Raw genomic sequence first — 24303 nt, forward strand, 5'->3', positions numbered from 1 at the left:
GCCCAGCCTTTCTGTCCCCATTCAAGTGATTTACAGAGCTCGCATCCATAGAAAGCCCACAGCCCCCAGGCTATACGCGAAGAAATATAGGCCCACACTAGCATTTAATGATGAGCAGCCTTTGCTCGAGCGACCTTTAATACATCCTCCGAACTCAAGATATCAGATAATGCCAGAAGTACAGGTCGTCCTGACATCCATGACTTCTCTACTAGCACGAAAGTTAGCCCCTCCTGTTTTCCCCAGCTGCACGTCAATTACACGTCATGACTAGGTTACGCACACAAGTAGGGTAAAGGTTCCAGTTGCCATGCAGACCCCCTCCATGTACCCACCCACCTATGACACACCTTATGACTCAACAAGGGAACGCCCACATGTACACCTTCTTTCACGCCTATGTGTTCTTATCTCTCTCTCTTTCACTTGCTCCACCTTCTCCATGCAAGTTAATGTATGTTTGAACTATAAATGATGTACTCTGTGAATAAACGTTAGATGACGACCCTTCCTGAACCTTAGTGGTGATGGAACCCGATTCTCCTCTAACTGCAGTTAGTGAATAAAGCCCTTTTGAATCGGACACCACGGACTCTGCCTCTTATTATATGCATGACCCTTGTTAATGTATAGAAATTATGACAGGGTAATTAATTTATTTACCACAGCAGGGTGGAGAACGCACCTGCAGGTCGTTACGGACTGTCACAGTGATCTGCTAGTTGCTTAGGCCCTCAGGAGGTTGCTGCTAGTGTCCATGCAGGCCAACGCTGGAAGGGCGAGTGGATGGCGATTGCCCGTCCAGCCGCGTCCTGGGAAGACCCACTGCTTCCGGATGAAGGAGTCTCCCGGGTCCCTGGGCTTCCAATCTGTGTTGCGGTAGGCGGCCATGGAGTGGTGGGTCCTCAGGTCCATTGTGTGCGTGAGGCAGAGCGCACTTCTGGAGGCCTTCCGCCAGGCATGGCCGTCCGCTGGGTGTCTCCCCCGGAGGGAGTCAGTAGCTGCAAAGTAGATGGGCCAGACGATGCAAGCCCTGGCGAGGAAAGCAACAAGATGGTGGCCGCCCGATAGGTCGTGTCCGGGGCCTGACCTGCCACCTCAGGTGGTGGAGGACATCCGGTTCACAGGACCTACAGATAGTGGTAGGGGCGGCAGTCAATGCCCAGGCGTTCTGTTGCTCTCAGGGGCCGCGTTGCTTCACCGGTGCCGGGGCTCTCGCCAGAGTTGGACTCGCGGCTTCTGCCTCGGCCGCAGGACCATCAGGGCACTTCGCCGAAGGATCAGGCAGGCGGGCTCAGGCGATCCAAATACTGCCTCACCGAGGCACCAGGATAAGCAGGAGTTGATGCCCTTCGATGTCAGGAAAGTTCTGTGTCGGGGAATGGGGCAAATACAAAGTGGATGATTTGGCAGGGCCGGAGGAGAAGAGTCTGGCGTCATACCGTGCCGCCATCTTGGCCAAGCCCCTTGGGTGTAGTATTTTGCTATATTTGACTGCTGGATTTGCTAAAATGTGACAGGTTTCAAAGAATGTGTGCATGTTTATCTGTTAACTAAATGTAGAAATGTACCAATTTTAACTACATTTACTTGCAAACCAATAAATATGGATGAATACTAATAGGAAGGCCAAAAAATAAATATGGATATTTATAGGCAGAAATGTTTTTTAAAAATACCATAAAACCAGGAGCCCTAATTATAACAGACTTGGAAACAGGAAAAGGGCTTTGTCATGATGCGCGGCGATCAGGAGTCAACTTTGTAAACAGCACACATCACTGGATGTGTTATCCAATCACCTGCCTCAATCCAAATATGCGGGTACAGAGTTGCTAAAATTGATGCAATGTCTCTCTCACGTTGTGTTGATGGTTTAAAAGTTGTACTGCGCTTAAATATGAAACCAAAACAATCTTTTCGTATGCACTGGTTTCTGATTCTTTTGGATCATGTACAAGCTTTATAAAACCTCTTGAGAAAATAAATAATTTATTTTTTAGAAAAGATCAGGAAGGAATGATTTTTTGTCACATTCACATCATTGCAGGGCACTGAGGGTATTACTAGACCATGTATTCACATTGGAAGAAACTAAGGGGGTCTATCAACAAGGGCTCACATTTTATGAGACTGAAAGGTGGGGTACACATTGCTGACATTTCTGATCCATCTCCATGGTTTCTAAATATAAATCATCTGTTTGATTCTCCTCATTAACCCCCTCCCTCCCCTCCAAGGGTGGCCAGAGAAGGTATCCTTTTGGAACAAGGCTCGAGGAGAGATAAGACCAGCTTTGTCTCTCCCTATTCAGGTAAACAGTTTTATTTATTTGTTTTTTTCTATTAAGCGGACATAGTCTGAAAGGACATTGGAGCGCTTTAGAAAGGTGATTAACTCTATACACTGTGTAGTATAAGATAGTTTACAGTGTTCAACCATCTAAGATTGCAGTCGGTACTTTCAGCAAATATTTATTTTATTACAGATCAGTATGTTAAAAAAAATACATGGTGCAAAAGGAGAAAGAATACAATTGTTGCCTATATGTGATATAGTAGATTGTAATCACTGCTCGAAGTAGAGGCCTTTTATTCGCAGGTTGTTCAGCAAACTGTCATGCAATGTCTGTACAAATGGTGGCACCTCCTGTCCCACATGAAACCATAAACCGGATACACACATACCTCATGCTGCAAATACCTAAGGCCAGTGGCATCTGACTTCCATCTGACCCCAAAACTCTACTTGACTCCCCTGGGTAGTATTGTTTAATGAAAGAAACAAAATGCCAACAATATACAGCATAAACATAACATCCTAGATAAAAAAAAACTGCACCAATGTGCCCAAAACTGTGGATATGAGCCCTAGAAGTCCTTGCAGAGCAAATTTCATAACTGAGTTAATAGGCAGCACCAGGTCCTATCACGAGGTAGCCAGAATAGCCCTTAAAACTACAGCAGACTGGGTGTAGGTAAAGAAATATAGCCGTTGCTTTCTGTCCATTTGCTGCTATCTGGAGATTGCATATTGTCACCTCTGTAGGAAAGGGGCAAGTTATCCTGGAACCTTTTGTTGACTTATCCTTTGGCACCTTTGATGACTGCCACTGTTTATGTTCCTTTGTTCCACATTGTGCTCAGTTACTTCATCTCCCTATAGCTGTTGTCATGTAGTTCCTATAAACATATATAGGATCTGCATGTTCAGACAACATACACTGTGGGATTGGTGTCCAGCATATTCCAGACACCCCCACCGGGTATGATAGCCTGTATACCAGCTAGCTCACAGTGCCACTATAAACCCTTCTTACCAAAGAGAGAATAGTTTTTTGCAACTATTGAACATAACAACTCTGTCCCATCAGGGATCGTGGAAACAGTGCAGTACTTTTCGCTCAGTTACTCGTGCCCACTTTTGTTTCAGAGTAATGCACAGAATAAACAGTAGGGACCTTTTTCAATAAGCATTTATTGAACCAGCGTCATTCTGCTGTAAAATAGGTGTGCTGAAACAACCATAAGACAAACAGATCTAAATGATTATAAGCACCAAAAGAGTAAAAGGATGGTAGATTCCTACCATTGTGCTAGAACAATGAATACAGACCAGAATATAAAATACATGAAAGTAATAAATTCCTACTCCTACAATGCAACACTATTTTGATGTACCTACGTGTACCTAACATTTATGTAGGTGTAGAGCCAAGAATCCCCCTAGGATAAAGCCAACCCCATTACCTGAAATGAGAGACTGTGTGACCCTGTCTTGGTCTGAAGATGGACACACTGCGAGGGATGTCACACCACTGCTATCTGGAGTGTCTGCCTGCAGGAACCTCAGCGTCTCGCGTCAATGTGTCAGTATGAAAGTCCTTTTTCGCCTCCCCCTGCCTCAGGAAAGATATGGTGTTTATATGCCCAAAGTGGTACCCTCAGGGGATCTACCTTGCTGTGTCATGTCGGACTAGGATGACGGAAGGAATAACCCTTATACATAGTTATTATGCACAAGATGGTAGTCTTGCTGAGATTCCAAGAATCCTCATGCATACTGGATGAGGCTAGTTTTCCGAAAAAAAACCCACGTCCTGTAAGCAGTACCGTAACTAGGTATAATGTCACTACCAAGAACCGTTATGTAGTGTAATGGCAGGGAAGATATAGGTAAAAGGTTCGGTAATTCCCTGAGCCTATATAGGGGTATCTGTATGAAACATAACACTGTGAGCAGGAGTGGGTTTTTTAAACAATGCCTTGTCTCAGTAAGTGGTAAGTGCATGCATATGGTTTTACTTCTATGTGGAACTTCTGATGTTATATTGGCTGTGTCCTTCTAATAAATGCCTTGTCACTTTCTTTACATTCATACGGTTATGTCATTAAGAACACTGTTGCATTTTGTTCATTCATACAGATTTTCCCAGGAGACTTTCTGATGTTGTTTTAAGTCTCCCTTGCTAATAAATGCCTTGTCACATTCAGTGTAGTCTTAAGTGGGGACGTTTCATATTGTGTTACCTCTCCATTTCTTATGAATGCACTCTCACGTTCAAAACATTTAAATAGTTTCTCTTCAATGTGAGCATTCTAAAGTCATATTAAATTTTGTTTTGTAGCAAATCCCTGGTTGCATTCTGTGCAATAACATGGTTACTCCCTAGTGTAAATTTGTTGATGCTGTATTAGCTTATCCTTCCTATTTAAGACTCTAATACATTCTGTATGTACATAGCATTTCTCTCCATGTGGATTTTCTAATGTCATTTTAGATCGCCATTTGTCATGAATGTTTTGTGAAAGTCAATACATTGATATGGTTTCTCGCCTGTGTGAACTTTCCAATGTTAAATTAAATTTTGCTTTCTAACAAATCCCATGTCACATTCTGTACATTGATATAGTTTCTCTCCAGTGTGGACTTTCGGATGTTGTTTTTAGCTCTCTATTTGTTAAAAATGCTTTGTCACACTCAGTACATTCATTCGGTTTTTCCCAAATAGATTTTCTGATGTCGCTTCAGATCTCCATTTATTAACAATGCTTTTCCTCACTCTGTACATTGATCTTGTTTCTCCCCAATGTCGCCTTTATGTTGTTTTAACACTCCATTTGTACTCAACGCTTTGTCACACTCTGCACATTGATATGATTTCTCCTCAGTATGGATTTTCTGATTTCGTTTTAGCTTTCCATTTGTACTTAATGTTTGCCACACTCTGTACATTGATATGGTTTCTCCCCAGTATGGATTTTCTGGTGTCCATTTAGTTGCCACTTTCTTATGAATGCTTTGTGACACTCTGTACATTCATACGGTTTTTCCCCAGCATGGATTTTCTGATGTTGCTTCTGTTCTCCATTGTTTATAAATGCTTTGCCACACTCTGTAGATTGATATGGTTTCTACCCAGTAAGGATTTTTTGATGTCCTTTTAGCTCTCCATTTGTTATGAATGCTTTGTCACACTCTGTACATTGACATGGTTTCTCCCCAGTATGGATTTTCTGATGTTGTTTTAGCTGCCACTTTCTTATGAATGCTTTGTCACACTCTGTACATTTATATGGTTTCTCCCTAGTGTGGATTTTCTGATGTACTTTTAGCTCTCCATTAGTTATAAATGCCTTGCCACACTGTGCACATTGATATGGCTTCTCCCCAGTGTGGATTTTCTGATGTCGTTTTAGCTCTCGATTTCTTATAAATGCTTTGTTCAAGTTCAAGTTTATTATGTTTTTGGCTCTCAAAAGAGGGCCACATAAAACAATCACATAGCTATACACCACTACATACAATAAAAATCACAATAAAAGCCGATTGAAGGATCACAACATGAACACTGGCCGAACAATCATCAAACAACATCTCCAGGTATCATGAATGCTTTGTCACACTCTGTACATTGATATGCTTTCTCTCCAGTATGGATTTTCTGATGTTGTGTTAGCTCAGGATTAGTTATGAATGCTTTGTCACACTCTGTACATTGATATGGTTTCTCCCCAGTATGGATTTTCTGATGTTGTATTAGCTCAGGATTAGTTATGAATGCTTTGCCACACTGTGCACATTGATATGGTTTCTCCCCAGTGTGGATTTTCTGATGTCGTTTTAGCTCTAGATTTCTTATAAATGCTTTGTTGCATTCTGTACATTCATATGGTTTTTCCCCAGTGTGGATTTTCTGATGTTGATTTAGCTGCCACTTTCTTATAAATGCTTTGTCACACTCTGTACATTGATATGGTTTCTCCCCAGTATGGATTTTTTCATGTCGTTTTAGCCCTTCATTTCTTATGAATGCTTTGTCACACTCTGTACATTGATATGCTTTCTCCCCAGTATGGATTTTATTATGTCGTTTTAGCCCTTCATTTCTTATGAATGCTTTGTCACACTCTGTACATTGATATGTTTTCTCCCCAGTATGGATTTTTTCATGTCGTTTTAGCCCTTCATTTCTTATGAATGCTTTGCCACACTCTGTACATTGATATGCTTTCTCCCCAGTATGGATTTTTTTATGTCGTTTTAGCCCTTCATTTCTTATGAATGCTTTGTCACACTCTGTACATTGATATGCTTTCTCCCCAGTATGGATTTTCTGATGTTGTGTTAGCTCAGGATTAGTTATGAATGCTTTGCCACACTGTGAACATTGATATGGTTTCTCCTCAGTATGGATTTTTATATGTCGTTTTAGCCCTTCATTTCTTATGAATGCTTTGTCACACTCTGTACATTGATATGCTTTCTCCCCAGTATGGATTTTCTGATGTTGTGTTAGCTCAGGATTAGTTATGAATGCTTTGTCACACTCTGTACATTGATATGGTTTCTCCCCAGTATGGATTTTCTGATGTTGTATTAGCTCAGGATTAGTTATGAATGCTTTGCCACACTGTGCACATTGATATGGTTTCTCCCCAGTGTGGATTTTCTGATGTCGTTTTAGCTCTAGATTTCTTATAAATGCTTTGTTGCATTCTGTACATTCATATGGTTTCTCCCGAGTGTGGATTTTCAGATGTTGATTTAGCTGCCACTTTCTTATAAATGCTTTGTCACACTCTGTACATTGATATGGTTTCTCCCCAGCATGGATTTTCTGATGTTGCTTCTGTTCTCCATTGGTTATAAATGCTTTGCCACACTCTGAACATTGATATGGTTTCTCCCCAGTATGGATTATTTTGTGTCGCTTTAGCCCTCCATTTCTTATGAAGGCTTTGCCACACTGTGAACATTGATATGGTTTCTCCTCAGTATGGATTTTTATATGTCGTTTTAGCGCTCCATTTCTTATGAATGCTTTGTCACACTCTGTACATTGATATGGTTTCTCCCCAGTATGGATTTTCTGATGTTGTGTTAGCTCAGGATTAGTTATGAATGCTTTGCCACACTGTGCACATTGATATGGTTTCTCCCCAGTGTGGATTTTCTGATGTCGTTTTAGCTCTAGATTTCTTATAAATGATTTGTTGCATTCTGTGCATTCATACGGTTTCTCCCGAGTGTGGATTTTCAGATGTTGATTTAGCTGCCACTTTCTTATAAATGCTTTGTCACACTCCGTACATTGATATGGTTTCTCCCCAGCATGGATTTTCTGATGTTGTTTCTGTTCTCCATTGGTTATAAATGCTTTGCCACACTCTCTACATTGATATGGTTTCTCCCCAGTATGGATTTTCTTGTGTCGTTTTAGCCCTCCATTTCTTATGAATGCTTTGCCACACTGTGAACATTGATATGGTTTCTCCTCAGTATGGATTTTTATATGTCGTTTTAGTCCTCCATTTCTTATGAATGCTTTGTCACACTCTGTACATTGATATGGTTTCTCCCCAGTATGGATTTTCTGATGTTGTGTTAGCTCAGGATTGGTTATGAATGCTTTGCCACACTGTGCACATTGATATGGTTTCTCCCCAGTGTGGATTTTCTGATGTCGTTTTAGCTCTAGATTTCTTATAAATGCTTTGTTGCATTCTGTACATTCATACGGTTTCTCCCCAGTGTGGATTTTCAGATGTAGATTTAGGTGCCACTTTCTTATAAATGCTTTGTCACACTCTGTACATTGATATGGTTTCTCCCCAATATGGATTTTCTGGTGTTGCTTCAGTTCTCCATTTCTTATGAATGCTTTGCCACACTGTGCACATTGATATGGTTTCTCCCCAGAGTGGATTTTTTTATGTCGCTTTAACTCTCCATTTGTTATGAATACTTTGTCACACTCTGTACATTGATATGGTTTCTCCCCAGTGTGGATTTCCTGATGTTGTGTTAGCTCTCCATTCGTTATAAATACTTTGCCACATTGTGCACATTGATATGGTTTCTCCCCTCTGTGGATTTTCTGATGTAGTTTTAGCTCTCCATTTGTTCTAAATGTTTTGCCACACTCTGTACATTGATATGGTTTCTCTACAGTGTGGATTTTCTGATGAAGGTTTAGCTGTCCATTAGTTATAAATGCCTTGCCACACAGTGCACATTGATATGGTTTCTCCCCTGTGTGGATTTTCTGATACAGTTCTAGATCTCCATTTGTTCTAAATGTTTTGCCACATTGTGTTGTCATCTTCTAAATATTCACACGTTTTCTCTTATTTGTTTTCTTTCCTATACTAGGTTAGTTCTTCCTTCATAATAAGCAAATCATCAGGCTTGCTCAGTTTGTTCAGTGTGTTATGTCTTCTATGTACATCAGCTGATCCCTAAGTGCCAAGTGCAGACCTCATTGGACAGTACGGGTTTTCAGCTGTAGAAAAATACTTTGGCACGGCATTAGCCTTCATGGGAAGTGATCTCGAGGCATATTTTTTTTCCATCACTTCCTAAACAAGTAATGTTTACTGCCTTCATCTTTTTCAATCATTATTGCATTTGTTTCATCTATAAGAAAAAGATTTAAAAATAAAAACACACTGGATAAGCTTAAATGCAGAGTCCATCACGAACATTTATTGGCATGTAATTGTTCATATAGACAAATGCGCTAATGAAATTCTAGATTACACTTTCAATGTGAAGATGTAGTAGACAGAGTAAGGGCATACGATCCTTCAATGATCCCCTTCTATCGAGGAGTGCGGACTAAAAGAGCAACCAAGACACCAGAGAAGGTTCCTTGTTCATTGAGTGAGACCCTCTCCCTACGACACGCTACAATGTTAAGTACATAGCAACACAATGCCTTCTTTCTTATCCAGGGAATGCTTCCTATTCTCACACAGGTTAACAAAAATACAAAATGGAGCCTTTTCTAGTGAATGGACCATGCAAGACAGAGCATCACAATAACGGCAGGAAACGTAAGCGTATGCTGCAAGGGAGTCCTTTATAGTATCAGAGAGTCTGGAATAGGATAGACAGGTAATCTGAGTATCTTCAACATAGTGTAACTCTAGAGATCTGAGACTCTGACCATATCTAGTCAAGGAACAGGCGGATTAGAACTACTTTACGTCAATGTAATAGAAAGAGGACCTGTTGATCCAAGAGACAGGATTCCATGTAAGACTTAATAGTCACAAATACATTCTCTTGGAAAACTAGATTCTATTCCCTCTATTGTTCATCACCTCTTACACCGTCACACACTAATATACACCAGTCATCAAATGTACCACCAAAACGATCCTTGAATATCAAGTTTATTATCAAACAATATATATATATATATATATATATATATATATATATATATATATATATATATATATATATATATATATATATATATATATATCCACTCGGTCATTGGCTCTTCCTTGGAAAACATCCCATGTCGGTTGGTGCAACAGCCGGCTAGAACCACTGCCGGTTTGTTAATTCACAGTCTGTTTTTTCAGAAAAATGCACACTCAGAGGTAAGGAAAGTTAGCCAGAACTTTTAATACCGCAACACCGCTACGCGTTTCGACACCGTGGTGTCTTGATCACGCCATATATATATATATTCACTGAAAAAACCATAGGTTTCAGACCAGTTATAGTTAGGAATTAGCATTTAAAAAACCTATTAAATTCACTGAAAAAACCATAGGTTTCACACCAGTTGTAGTTAGCTGGAAATTTTACTGACATAAAACCATTAAAATTCCCACGTTATAGTTAGTTGGACTCACTATAACTTGCGCGTCTGCAATGCACTGCAGATGACGTCACGTATTACATCACTCATGACATGGTCAGTGACATCACTCATGACATCACTGATGACACCATTCAGTGAATGTGTGTCTTTCTGAAAAACAATTTTTTTTATGTATATTGTTCTTTTTTTTTGCCCTGGAGCGCTCCCGGTGCGCGCCCCGGTGTGCGCCCCGGAAAGCGCATTCTTTTGAAGCGCCCCGGTGCGCGCATATTTAATATGAAAATATCATTGTGACGTACCGCGTAGCCGCGTCCGCATGATACGCACCGCGGAAACGCACCCGGAAGCACTCGAGCGCAGACGATCGCGCTACGTAAGTGAGTAGAAGACTGAAGGCCTCATTTATGAGGCCATGCGTCACTTTTACGCCACCGGTGCGTTACTTTTTGTGACGCACCAGTGCTGTAAAAAATGCACCATATTCAGTCATTTTTACAAAGTGACGCATCTAGGTAGATGCGTCACTTTGTAAACCCCAGCGCCACATTATACCTACGTCAGGTGCAATGTATGCAAAAGGAACGTATTGACGCAAGAAAAGGTTGTAGAGGTGACGCATTGAAATCTATGAGATATCACTGCGTCACTTTTATGACGCTGTTGCGTCCAAATCTTGCGCCGGTTCCCAGCAGGCGTAAGACTGATGCAGGCCCTTTCACATGGGCCTAACCCCATGTGAAAGGATGCATTGCTGGAGTTGCATCTTTTTTATGCCACCGGTGCGTAACTTTTTGTGACGCACTTTTTGTGACGCACCAGTGCTGTAAAAAATGCACCTTATTCAGTCATTTTTACAAAGTGACGCATCTAGGCAGATGCGTCACTTTGTAAACCCCAGTGCCACATTATACCTACGTCAGGTGTAATGTATGCAAAAAGGACGTATTGACGCATGAAAGGGTCGTAGAGGTGACGCAGTGAAATCTATGCGATATCACTGCGTCACTTTTATGATGCTGTTGCGTCCAAATCTTGCGCCTGTGTAACAGCAGGCGTAAGACTGATGCAGGCCCTTTCACATGGGCCTTGCCCCATGTGAAAGGATGCATTGCTGGAGTTGCATAATTTTTGTGACACACTCCAGCAATGCATCACTTTTGCGCTTACAGATACGTCTGAAATACTGACGTATCTGTAAGTACTTGCGACATAATGCGTCATGTATTAAATATGACGCATGAGTAGAAGACTGAAGGCCTCATTTATGAGGCCATACGTCACTTTTTTTACGCCACCGGTACGTCACTTTTTGTGACGCATCAGAAGCGTAAAACATGCACCTTATTGAGTCATATTTACAAAGTGAAGCATCTAGGTAGATGCGTCACTTTGTAAACCCCTGCACCACATTATACCTACATCAGGTGTAATGAATGCAAAAGGGTCGTAGAAATAACGCAGTGAATAAACTGGGTTTTCCCCATGGTACGCTCCCCGGTGCGCTCCCCAGTGCGCGTACCGGGCGCTCCCCCCGCGCAAATCGAAAAAAAATAAAAAAAGCGTTTTGCCCCGCGGGGCCCTTTTATAGCCCCCACATCAAACCTAGGGGTTTAGGGGGGGTCTACTCTGCCCCCTTATGGTCATTTCCCCCTTTGTTTTTGCCACCTCTTGTGTCTCGATTTTACCGAGACACAAGATGGCGGCCGCTCCGGACTGTTTTGAATGTTTACAGACACCCGAGAGCCAATCAGCTTTCCGTGCACAAGTCGCGTGGCGCGCCCGGAGCGCTCCCCGGTGTGCGTACCGGGGCGCGGCTATAAATATATATATTTTTTGGAACCTAAATTACTCAAAAACCACTGGAGCACATATCTTGAGACATAGCAAAAGCACATCGGGCTACCAGTCCCTACAATTTTGCCAAGTTTGGTGGAAATCCATTCAGCTGTTCGGGCTAAAAGTGAGTTCGACCGCCCTATGGAAATTAACATGGGGAAAACATGTTTTGGGACCCCCCTTTTATCTCGGCCCCCGCTTGACGAAACCCCCCCAAACTTTCAGGGAAGGACCGGAGCGCCGCGAGGCAAATGTGAGGAAATTTTCAGGCAGATTCATCAACTGGCGCCAAAGTTATTTAAAATAGAATGTTGAGATTTTGCATTGAAAAAAATCCTAACTATAACTACCTACTGGCGACCGCCAGTAGGTAATGTATATAAATATATATATATATATATGTTTAGTGGTGTGCACGTAGATAAAACTACAATAGTGTGTTTTTCATGTTTTTCATGTTTATACACCATGTGACTCACAGAAGAGGTGGAGCATCACGTAAAAAAATGTGTATAAATTTGTTGCTGACCAGGTGCGCGGTGTGTGACCAAGAGCACAAGTTGCTCGAAACGCGTAACCTGTGAGGTTTAAATAAATCTCCTTCACTGCAGCCTTTGGGTCCGTGTCTTCATTTCCACAGCGGGAGTGTGCTGTTTGAAGATTTTGTCTATATATATATATATATATATATTACCTACTGGCGTGTCGCCAGTAGGTATATATAGTTAGGATTTTTTCCCTATGGGATTTTTGAAAATTCTATGTCTAATAACTTTGGCGTTTGTGGACGGAATCGGCTGAAAGTTTCAGGAAAATGGCACATTTTGTTTCTGAGCAGCCCCTGAAAATGGGGGGGTTTCCTCAAGGGGGGGCCAAGAAAAAAGGGGGGTCCCAAAACGCGTTTTCCCCATGTTAATTTCCATAGGGCGGTTGGCCTCACTTTTAGCTCGAACGGCTGAATGGATTTGCACGAAACTTGGCAAAATTGTAGGGACTGTTAGCCCGATGTGCCTTTGCTAGGTCTCAATATATGTGCTCCAGTGGATTTTGAGAAATTAACGTTCAAAACAAGATATATATCTGTAACAGCGCTCCGGGCTGCGCTCCGGTCCGCTTACTTTTTGCGAAACGGAACTTTGCGATGCGAAGCTGATTGGCTCCCCGGTGTCTGTCAACATTCTAAACAGTACGGAGAGGCCGCCATCTTATCTCTCGGTAGGATCGAGAGAGAAGAAGAGGTGAAAAACGAAGGGGGAATTTAATGAAAGGGGGCAAGGTATACCCCTCTTGACCCCCTAGGAATGTTGTTGGGGTTATTAAAGGGTCCCGTGGGGAAAATAAAACAAAAATTATTTTTCACGGTAGAAGCGCTTCCCGGGCCGCGAACTGGGCCGCAAACTGGTAGCGAAACGGGAATTCGCCATTTTGTGCTTCGTTTTAATTAAATTACTAGGTATAAGGGGGTGCGGGAGACGTATCCTAATCCCTTATGTTTTCTGAGGGTGGCTGAGGAGGCTCATATATGTTGATATATGTCTTCCAGCGGCTGTGCGTGCGCCATCTTGTCTCTCGGTAGGATCGAGAGAGAAGAAGAGGTGAAAAACAAAGGGGGAATTTAATGAAAGGGGGCAAGGTATTCCCCTCTTGACCCCCTAGGAATGATGTTGGGGTTATTAAAGGGTCCCGTGGGGAAAAGAAATTGATTTTTCACGGTAGAAGCGCTTCCCGGGCCGCAAACTGGTAGCGAAACGGGAATTCGCCATTTTGTGTTTTGTTTTAATTAAATTACTAGGTATAAGGAGGTGCGGGAGACGTATCCTGATCCCTTATGTTTTCTGAGGGTGGCTGAGGAGGCTCATATATGTTGATGCATGTCTTCCAGCGGCTGTGCGTGAGCTTTTTTTTTTTTTTGCTGCGTGACGTCTGTTAACGTTCGATTCGATGGAAATCAGGAAGTGTTGACTGCCAATTTGTCAGTGCGATAAAATATTTTGTTATAAATGAATCCTTATTGATAAACATTGTCTGCGCCATCTTGCCTTTTTTCCAATGCCACAATTTTGTCGTGCACGGCAGCCATTTTAGATGCCAGGCCGGTCCCAGGCTATCACCTAGCCCTGCGGATGTAGTTTATGGCCCCAGCTGTAGAGAATCCAGACATGCCAACCCTCCCGATTCAGGCGTGAGACTACTGATTTCAGTGCTAGTCTCCCGCCTCCCGATTTCTGCAAGCAAAAACCCGGGGGCATATTACCAACAACTAGCGATAATTTTTGTCTCTAACTTGTTTAGAGACAAAAATTATCACCGCACATCGGCGATTTTTATCGCAGATAAACCTTGCTATTAGCAAGGTTTATCGCAAATGCGATAAAAACGGCCGCAATGCATGAATATCGCTGAAAAGTCAGCGATATTCATGCATTATCGAGCAAATGCTCTTAGCCATGTTATCCACCTCCCATTGGATAACATGGCTAAGAACTGCTCAGGGCAGGTGTTAGCTTTTGGAGATATTCGCGCTTAGCGCGAATATCTCCAAAAGTTGGTAATAGGAGATAGCGATGTTAGGGACTGTTTCCAGTCGCTAACATCTTGGCACGCCCACTTTGCATGTCATTAGTGATAAATATCACTGACATGCAAAGCGGGGCCCAAGATGGTCGCTATCTCCTTTTAGCTGTCACTAACTGGTGTTAGCGACAGCTTGGTAATAGGGAGATAATTTTATCTCCGCTTTCTTGGCTTTTAACGCCAAAAAAGCGGAGATAAACCCCCTTGATAATATGCCCCACGATTCCTCTGGGGTTTCAGGTGACAGGGCTTGGTATTGTGTTACGTGGTAATTCTTCCAGGAAACGTCAGAGGGTCGATGCAGGGGTTCTAGAAGGGGTGATAAACCATTTAAGCCTCATGAACAAGCGCATGGTCTTTTAAAGATCTGTGAAGTACTCGGGGCGGAGGTGTGTGTGTGTCCTCTTTCAGGAGCGGGCGGGGGGGGGGGCACTGCCAGCAACTTGCCAGGCCAGGCAGTGTTCAACACTTGCATCACCCTTTCCCTGCCTGCTATTGCGCTCCATGCTTCGGAAAGGTAAGAAAAAGAACGTGCATTTGAGTTTGAAATGTCCGATCCTGTAGCAGTACACTTGCAAAGCCCACACATGACAATAACCCGATTCAAGGCCCCATTCACCCGATTTTTTAAAAATATATAGCACTCCAACAAAGTAGGATTATAAAACTTTATTAACTTTTAAATATAACGAACGCAACAAAAACTGTGAATACATTTAAACGTTTTTTAACAAAAAAAAAACAACAATGGTCAGAAGCTGTCTTTTGTGCGAATAGTCCCAAGGCAGCACAACGTGCTGAGTTCTGGACGGCACCCAGGTGATGTCACCTGGGTGCCGCACTGGTTTTTGGTTTCCTACAATGCAGCTCAGAAAAACAGCGTGGGGCGTCCCGGGTGGTGCGGGGGGAGGCCTCGTCAGTAGCGGTCTGTTGTGCGAATAGTCCCAAGGCAGCAGAACGCGCTGAGATGTGGATGGCACCCAGGTGATGTCCAGTAAACTGCCGCACTGGTTTTGGTATTCTACAATGCTGCTCCGAAAATTGGCGTGGGGCGGCCCGGGGGGGGGCGTGGGGGAGGCGGCGTGAACGGGCCTCCCCAGGTGGCGGCCATCCAACTGAGTTGCGCCCGCTCTTGCGGCTACAGCGTCTCGCTCACCATGTAGTTGACTTCCGCCCACTCTTGCAGTGCAGCGATAGGCGGCTGCCACAGGAGTCTTAAAATGGCGGACGGCTCTTCGGTTTTGGGCCTGGTCCACTAAAATGGCCCTGGGACACCTTGGAACTCGGACGCTTGCCTGCTAGGGCTTGGGCTCCATTCTCTTCTGGACCTTGTCCCACAATCCGTTTGACCTGAAGACACGCTGTAGTGGGGCGCCCCTTTACCGTTTTAGTTGCCATTCCGCCCGCTTTTGCTACACTGTGCCTCTTCCGCCATTCAGCTGTTTACCGCCCGCTCTTGCGACTACAGCGTCGCGCTCACCATGTAGTTGAGTTGCTCCCGCTCTTGCGATGCAACGATAAGCGACTGCCACAGGACTCTCAAAATGGCGGCCGGCTCTTCAGATTTGGGCGTGGTCCACTAAAATGGCCCTGGGACACCTTGGAACTCGGACGCTTCCCTGATAGGGCTTGGGTCCCATTCTCGAAAGCGTCCCCTCAGCCGTGAAGATTCTACAAAAGTCTTGGGGGCCCTCGACTCCTGCAGGCTTCCGGTGGGGAGCGGCTGCCATGATTGCTCGCGGAATGACCACGACGGAGCCACGAGATGGTGGTGCTCTCATGCGGACGCCAGCTTCAGTCTGAATCATCCAGAAACAAGGTGGGGCTTTCATCGTTTGGGAAAAAAAATGTTCTAAACCAATGAAAAGTGTTATTTTTAGGTCATATGACCAAGCCTTCCATCTTTAGGAAACCAAAAGTAAAATGAACCAATGAAAAGTTTTAAAAACAAGTCACATGACCTGTTATGCGGCATAGGGCTACAAAAAGCGTAGAAAATCCGTTGGCACGTGAGGCGGCGTCAGTAGCGGACCGATGTGCGAATAGGCCGAAGGCAGCACAACGCGCCGAGATCCGGATGGCACCGAGTTAGTGTCCAGCAAGTTGCTGCACTGGTGTGGCTATCCTACAATGCTGCGCCGAAAGTCGGCGTGGGGCGCCCCATTGGCCTGTGAGGTCGCGTCAGTCAGTGGGGGCTGTGCGTCTCCCCCAAGATGGAGGCTCCTCGGCTGCAGTGGAGCGCCCCTTAGCGTTTCACTCGCCGTCCAACTGAGTTGCGTCCGCACTTGCGGCTACAGTAGGCCGAAGGCAGCACAACGCGCCGAGTTCCGGATGGCACCGAGGTGGTGTCCAGCAAGTTGCCGCACTGGTGTGGCCATCCTACAATGCTGCGCCGAAAGACGGCGTGTCCAGCTGAGTTGCGGTCACTCTTGCGGTACAGTGACTCGAACGCGCAGAGATCCGGATGGCACCGAGGTGGTGTCCAGCAAATTGCCGCACTGGTGTGGCCATCCTACAATGCTGCGCCGAAAGACAGCGTGTCCAGCTGAGTTCCGGTCACTCTTGCGGTACTTTGACTCGAACGCGCCGAGATCCGGATGGCACCGAGGTGGTGTCCAGCAAGTTGCCGCACTGGTGTGGCCATCCTACAATGCTGCGCCGAAAGTCGGCGTGGGGTGCCCCGTTGGCTTATGAGGTGATGTCAGTAGTGGACCGATGTGTGAATAGGTCGGAACCAGCACAAGGCGCCAAGATCCGAATGGCAAGTCCTGGATGTTGAGTGCCATAGTTGAGAGTTCTGAGCAGTGCTTGTAAGACTGTCTGAAGCTTATTTGCACCTGCTGCAGCTTCACTATTGCCCTGGTGTGGCCAAAGATCGCACATGACATAGGCGGCCGGCTCCCGAGGTCCGGCGGAACTTTTTTCCTTTTCATTTTTGCTTCTTGTCCCACAATCCGTTTCACCTGAAGACACGACCAGGTCCCTGAATGTGTGCAGGGGGACGTTATTGATTGAATCAAAATGGCGGCTTCACACAAAGCTGACTCAAGCGTTGCTGTTGATGCTATACAGACAAAAATTGGTTTTCAGTTTGTACATGCTTCAGGATTTTTTTTCCATCCAAGGCTGATTGAGAGTTTGTAGAAAAATGGCTTCAGATTTTCCACATACTACTCTTCAACATTCTTCCTAAATGTAACAGTGTGAGACTCACTAGGAGAACGGCTGTTTATCTTTCCTTTCAAAATGCTGCCAACAATATTTTCTGAATGGAAGACACCATCTTGTAGCATAAAGGGCCGAAATGGGTTCTGGTCTGGCCGATGGTTGGTGGAGACATTTTGACTATATCTTGGACCTGCCCGGCCTCGCCCAAAATGGCGCCGGTATAAATGGGACTCGTAACTCCTTGTTGTGTACTGGTTGAACAACCTTGATATCACGAAATATGAATGCAGTTTTGATGCTCATGGCGGGCGGGGACGAGAATTGATTGAATATTTTGACATCCCTATTGATATTAAGTTCTGATGTGTTATTGATTACTGTAGTATTGAAAGTTCGAATTAACGTCACCCATGGTACTTGCCCGCAAATGTATATCTAGATAATTTTTTTGTAACTGGCCCTGTCGTAATTTAATTACAAAATGTACGTCCACCGATTCCGCAACTGTTAGACACCTTAGTTCTTGCAACCCAATGGCCCGCTCGTTACGTTCCTCTATAATGTAAATGTCTCCTCATCATATACGATTTCAGTTTGCTCCGTGGCCGGCCCACGTGGTTATAGGCCCGTATTTGTATACTGACATTTTCACAATAAAGGTTTTTAAAACAAAACATGGTAGTAGTATTTACATTGGTAAAGTTTTTACTTTTAGTCACTGTTTTCGAATCAGTAAAAGGCAAGTGAAATAAAGCAGTCCAATTACATGACGGATAAAAGGTATAATATGTAGGAACGCAGTAAAGATAAATGGTCAAGGGCAGTTGTGTTTTCCACTCCTGCAACATAAAGTGATCGATAAGAATCTGATAATCAGGCGTATCGGCGACTAAGACAGCAGGCCGAGTCTCTTTTACTCAACGGCTCCGTCATGGAACGAAGAAACGCCCTTTTTCTCGAAAAAGGAATATATTTTACTTGCAGGACAGTTGTAAATTTTTCGGGAAAGTACATTAGCCTGGAATATTATAACATATATGTTTAAAAAAAAAAGTTCGAAATCAATAAAAAGCGTATTTTTTAGGTCATATGACCAAGCTTTTCATTATTAAAATAACAAAAGTAAAATGAACCAATAAAAAGTTTTATTAACAAGTCACATGACCTGTTATGCTTACGTTACGCGCTGCGCGTCGCGCCCCGGATCACCTCCGGGTGCGCTAACGCGGCGTGTCATATAACGCATTACGCGACAACGTAGGTCAAGAATATAGTCAAAATGTCTCCACCAACCAGCGTTCGGAACACAACCCCTTTCAGCAGTCCAAAAAGTTCTGTTAAATGACAACAGAGGGGACAGGCAACAAGAACCATCAGTCAAAGAGGGGAGGGCAAGTTCTTCTCTACCGGGTCATGTTGGGGCGCTACCGGAACTGATCGAATTGGTAGTCTACAGTGTTTCTGGATGTTTCAGACTAAAGCTGGCGTCAGCATGAGAGCACTACCATCTCGTAGGTCCGTCGTGGCCATTCCACGAGCAAACATGGCAGCCGCTCCCCACCAGAAGCCTGCGGGAGTCGGGGGCCCCCAAGACTTTTGTAGAATCTTCACGGCTGAGGGGACGCTTTCGAGAATGGGACCCAAGCCCTATCAGGGAAGCGTCCGAGTTCCAAGGTGTCCCAGGGCCATTTTAGTGGACCACGCCCAAATCTGAAGAGCCGGCCGCCATTTTGAGAGTCCTGTGGCAGTCGCTTATCGTTGCATCGCAAGAGCGGGAGCAACTCAACTACATGGTGAGCGCGACGCTGTAGTCGCAAGAGCGGGCGGTAAACAGCTGAATGGCGGAAGAGGCACAGTGTAGCAAAAGCGGGCGGAATGGCAACTAAAACGGTAAAGGGGCGCCCCACTACAGCGTGTCTTCAGGTCAAACGGATTGTGGGACAAGGTCCAGAATAGAAGAGTCATCAAAAGGCAAAAAGTTCCGCCGGACCCCGGGAGCCGGCCGCCTATGTCGGGGGCGATCTCAGGCTAAACCGGTGCTATAAGACTTGGGGAGGGGGTCGGAGCCAAGCGTCTTCTCCGAGTCCGTGCCATCACACCGACCCTCGGGGGCCTCCGTCAAGCGGTTTAGGGAGGTACCATATCACATTGTTTTCAAATGCAGTCAGGTCCACAAACGACCCTCACTTACTTTGAGAATAGTGAAGCTGCAGTAGGTGGAAATAAGCTTCAGACAGTGTTACAATCGCTGCTCAGAACTCTGAACTATGGCACCCAACATCCAGAACTTATGCCATTTGAGAATGGCAGTGACATCGAAGCAACTCAGGGACCAAAACCATTAACGTACTTTCACGTATGAAAATCTTACTTGGGGAGGGGGCAGGAGCGTGCCCCCTCCCAGTCTGCGCCACCACACCGTATGTTGAAAATCTGAAGCCATCGTTCTACAAACTCAACCAACCTTGGATGGAAAAATCTAGAAAAATGTACAAACTGAAAACCAGTTTTGGTCTGCATAGCATCAGTAGCAACGCTTGCTATCAGAGTGCATGAGTTTCATGCTCGATCGATTGAGCTAGCCGGATCGGGCAATAAAAAGTATAAAATAGTTATGTAAATAGTTATTTAATAAAATGTTTTACCCTGTTTCTTTGCTGGTGTGTTGTATATATTTTTAATATTTGCATAGGGTTTGTCGTTATTTTGGGTGGGGTGGGTGACGGAGCCGAGCTGTCTTGCAGCCCTCATGGTGTGGAGCTCAGTTCATCTCACTATTTTCGTATTTCTCATGAAGGGTTGTTCCTAATATTTCTATTTTAGCGAGGTCAAAAAGAGATCCAATTAGTGGCCTACTGATTTTGCTCGATTAATTTTATTTTTTTACACGATTTTTCACGATTTTTCACTATCTGCAAAGACTAAACAGAGTATTGCGACTTTGTGCTTGTTTGTAAATAGAGAATGAACCAAAGAGAATCAATTGTAAAACAGTAAATGCTTGGATAACAATCAATCAAATGGAGAGACAAGCAGGCACGACGGATTACAACGGGGGTAAAGGCCTGCGTTAACTACCCTTCACTATCTGCAAAGAGAGAGTACTACTAAGAGAAAAGAGGGGAGGGGGGGCAGCGTTCAAAGCACATCAGCGTGCATAAACACGAAAAAGTTTTTACCTATCACATACTTGACATTTGGCAGCTTTTGATATTTGCTATTAAAAAACCATTAAAATTCACAGAAAAAACCATAGTTATAGACGATATATAGTTAGGAATTTGCATTTACAAAACCTTATTTTACTCACACAAAACCATTGAAATTCCATATATAGTTAGATGCGCTAACTATATATCGCGCACCCGCAATCCACTGCTGATGATGTCACATATTACATCATTCATGACATGGTTAGTGACATCACTGATGACATCACTGATGACATCTCAAATGACATCACTGATGACAACATCCAGTGACTGTATGTTTCTGTAAAGTTAAAATATGTCTTACATATTGAAGAATGAGTGGATGTATAAGTGTCTGGAAGAAGGATTTAGTAGGTGCATGACTGACTGTATGAGAGAATGATTAAATGTGTCTTAATGAGTGCATGGGTTAGTGACTAAACTATCTTAATTTGTGCATCATTATATCTGTTGTTCTACAAACTGCTGCATGTGTTGATCAGTAGCTATATGAGTAACTGTATGGGTTATTGGTTGGTTGTGCAAGTATTTGTATGGGACACTGAGTGTGTGTGTATGGGTGGCTGGGAGGTGTGTGACTCTGTACATAGATGTGTGAGTAGTTGATTCACTATATGTATGGGTTCAAAACTGCATGTGGAAACAGCTGTATGGGCGGTTGACTGTGCATGAGTGTATTGGTGAGTGAATGGATATCTCAGTGCTACATGTCAAAGTAAGTACATATGTAAAACACAGTACATGTGAGAGTTGACATATATAAATAACTGTGCATAAGAGCCAGTGAATGTGTGAGTGGCTGTATGGATCATTGTGAACATGTATCAGGGATTGTATAAGAGAGTAAATATGTGTTAGTATATGTTTGAATAAGTAAGGTGTGTATAACTGTATAGTTGAGAAAATGGAGGTGTGATTGATTTTTTGAATAACTGACTAGGTGTGTGAGTAACTCCATGGATGAGTGACAGTCTGTGACTGTCTGTTTACACTGATTGTATCTAAGGTTATATTAGAGTCTGAATAGGTTCATAGTATTATCACATGAATGATATCATCAGTGATGTGATCAGTAATGTCAAATGAGATGTTATCAGTGATTTTATCAGTGATGTCATTTGAGATGTCATCAGTGATGTCAACAGTGATGTCACTAACCATGTCATGAATGATGTAATATGTGACATCATCAGCAGTGGATTGCGGGTGCGCGATATATAGTTAGCGCATCTAACTATATATGGAATTTCAATGGTTTTGTGTGAGTAAAATAAGGTTTTGTAAATGCAAATTCCTAACTATATATCGTCTATAACCTATGGTTTTTTCTGTGAATATATATATATATATATATATATATATATATATATATATATATATATATATATATATATATATATATATATATATATATATATATATATATACATTGTTTTTTCTCACAAAGTTCAAGTATAATCAATCTAAAACCAGTTAACAAATCATTTGGCGACCACATATAAGACACACACATTTGTTATAAAAAAATGTTAATTTGCAGGAATCAATTAGAGTAATTGCACTGTCTGAGGGTTTTCTTAACGTGGCCCCAGGATGCTTGTTTCCGGTCCAGGGAAGACATGGCTTGGCAGTTCGGGCTGGACTGTTCCCATGAGGCACAGGGACAGACTGATTTGCATATGTCCATGTCTGAACTGGGGTGGCAGAGTGAGCTAAAGAATGGTGATGGATTAAACCCAGATCAGTTGACTGGGGGTGAGTGTTTGATTTGCTCAAGCGCTCCGTCCATCATCCCCTTTTGTATCGCTACTATTCTAATGTGTTTTGAGAATACAAAGGTTATTTTTGATATAACCTTGTGTGGAGTTCCTTTTGTGGTGTGCCTGGGATGTTGTTGCTGTTGTGTGCGTGCGCAAATGCTTTACACATGGCGTCCGGGATAAGCCTGACTGCTTGTGCCAAGCTACCATGGGGGTGAGCAGGGGTTATCTTTGGTGTGTAACTCCCGAGCCCTGACTAGAGTGGTGGTCTCTGCCTGGCTCTGGCGCAAGCCTTAGCCAACCAGAGATCCCATTTCTAACACTACCACTACCTAGTTGGGCGCTTTGTTGACAGTGCGATACAATGTGTAATTATTGCTCTGAAGGTCATTTTGGATCAGGCGCTATTAAGCAGCTACCAGCTACGTTGTTCTATTAATGTTCTGGCTTCACAGGAGAGAATAGGAGTTCCTCATTTCTAACAGAGTTTTCAGAGTTATTGGAGACTTTAGTCAGTACCGTGAATCCAGTGCAAATAATTAACTACAAGACATTCATTTGAGTGCTTACTGTCAGACCACAAATACTTGGTGATTAAGGATTAAAAGGGGTATGACGGAATCCCCATCTTCTAATTATGTTTACAAACACGGCTCTAATGCTTAAGCAGTGTCCGATGTAATTATGACTGATTATGAACTAATATACTGCATTGCCGAACACATCTTGCAGGAGCGAGCTGATGAAAGCAGGTCTCGTGTATGGATGCAGATTAAGGGACTGTGTCTACTTTACAAGATCGTACCAGTAATACGGCGATCTTAATCCCAATGAGCCTTGGAATCTTTTTGGGCTCTAAGATGTTCCGTGCAGAAACCACGGCGCGAATCACTATTCCCTATCACTGGATTTGAAAAGTCCAATACGCCTGAAATTTCATACCTTCCTCAGCAATATCTGAGGTGCTCCAGTCTACCCTACATAAGGAGCCACATTGGAAGCACACGTAAGATTCCTACACCGAAGAGAGTGTTAATTGTGGACCCCTCCTGAGGCGGAAGCCGGGAGGTAGTTAGCGTGTACCTAGCTGACTGATAATTCTCCTGTTTACCTAGCTGACAAATAGCGCTGGTTGCAGAGTTTTACTCGTTTATTTTGCGCCGACTTTTTAAAATTTGTAATTACTTGACTTCACCTCCCCACACCTCCCTGAGCACTTACCATTATTTTGGCTGCTCCTTTCCCCTCGTTGGCAGCTCGGACGGTCACAGCCGATCTTAGGGCTGAGTCCTGATTGGAGATTGCCGAGGGCAGACATCTTGGGTGGGGGGACGGCTGAAATTGGTAGCGCTCCAGTCTACCCTACATAAGGAGGCACGGTATGCCTCCGCGCAGCGGACGCGCGCGGATCAGCGCCGGAGTCACGCCAGAGTCCAGCCCGTCTGCACCCGTCCGCGCTGAGGACGGGCTGGAGAACGGTCCAGGGGCCTTACAGGATACTCAGGTGACCAACCTATCCAAACTGGATATTGTTGCCCTAAACAATCACCCATATAATAGATGCACTCATTCCCTGATTGTAGATAAATGGGTGGGTCCTATCTGTTGCCATACATGTAAAAAGACACTA

General features: G+C 43.7%; 2 protein-coding genes across 3 annotated transcripts in view; one reads left to right on the forward strand and one right to left on the reverse strand.

Moving 5' to 3' along the window:
* Positions 1–24303, forward strand: part of LOC147709815 (uncharacterized) — a 1100435-nt gene that overhangs the window by 255520 nt on the left and 820612 nt on the right. The window lies entirely within an intron of this gene.
* Positions 3462–24303, reverse strand: part of LOC147709816 (uncharacterized) — a 117739-nt gene continuing 96897 nt past the window's right edge. The window contains exons 3-4 of one of the 2 annotated variants that reach the window (XM_086928272.1): positions 5903–8919; positions 3462–5726 (exon numbers count right to left, since the gene is read on the reverse strand). In XM_086928272.1, the coding sequence (XP_086784398.1) occupies positions 5415–5726; positions 5903–8605 (3015 nt within the window). In that variant the 5' untranslated portion in view covers positions 8606–8919 and the 3' untranslated portion in view covers positions 3462–5414. Of the gene's footprint in view, positions 8920–24303 lie in introns of both variants that reach the window. The other variant, XM_086928271.1, reaches the window with a different exon arrangement.

Source organism: Lissotriton vulgaris, chromosome 6, assembly GCF_964263255.1.
Source record: "Lissotriton vulgaris chromosome 6, aLisVul1.2, whole genome shotgun sequence".
Classification (NCBI taxonomy): Eukaryota; Metazoa; Chordata; class Amphibia; order Caudata; family Salamandridae; genus Lissotriton; species Lissotriton vulgaris.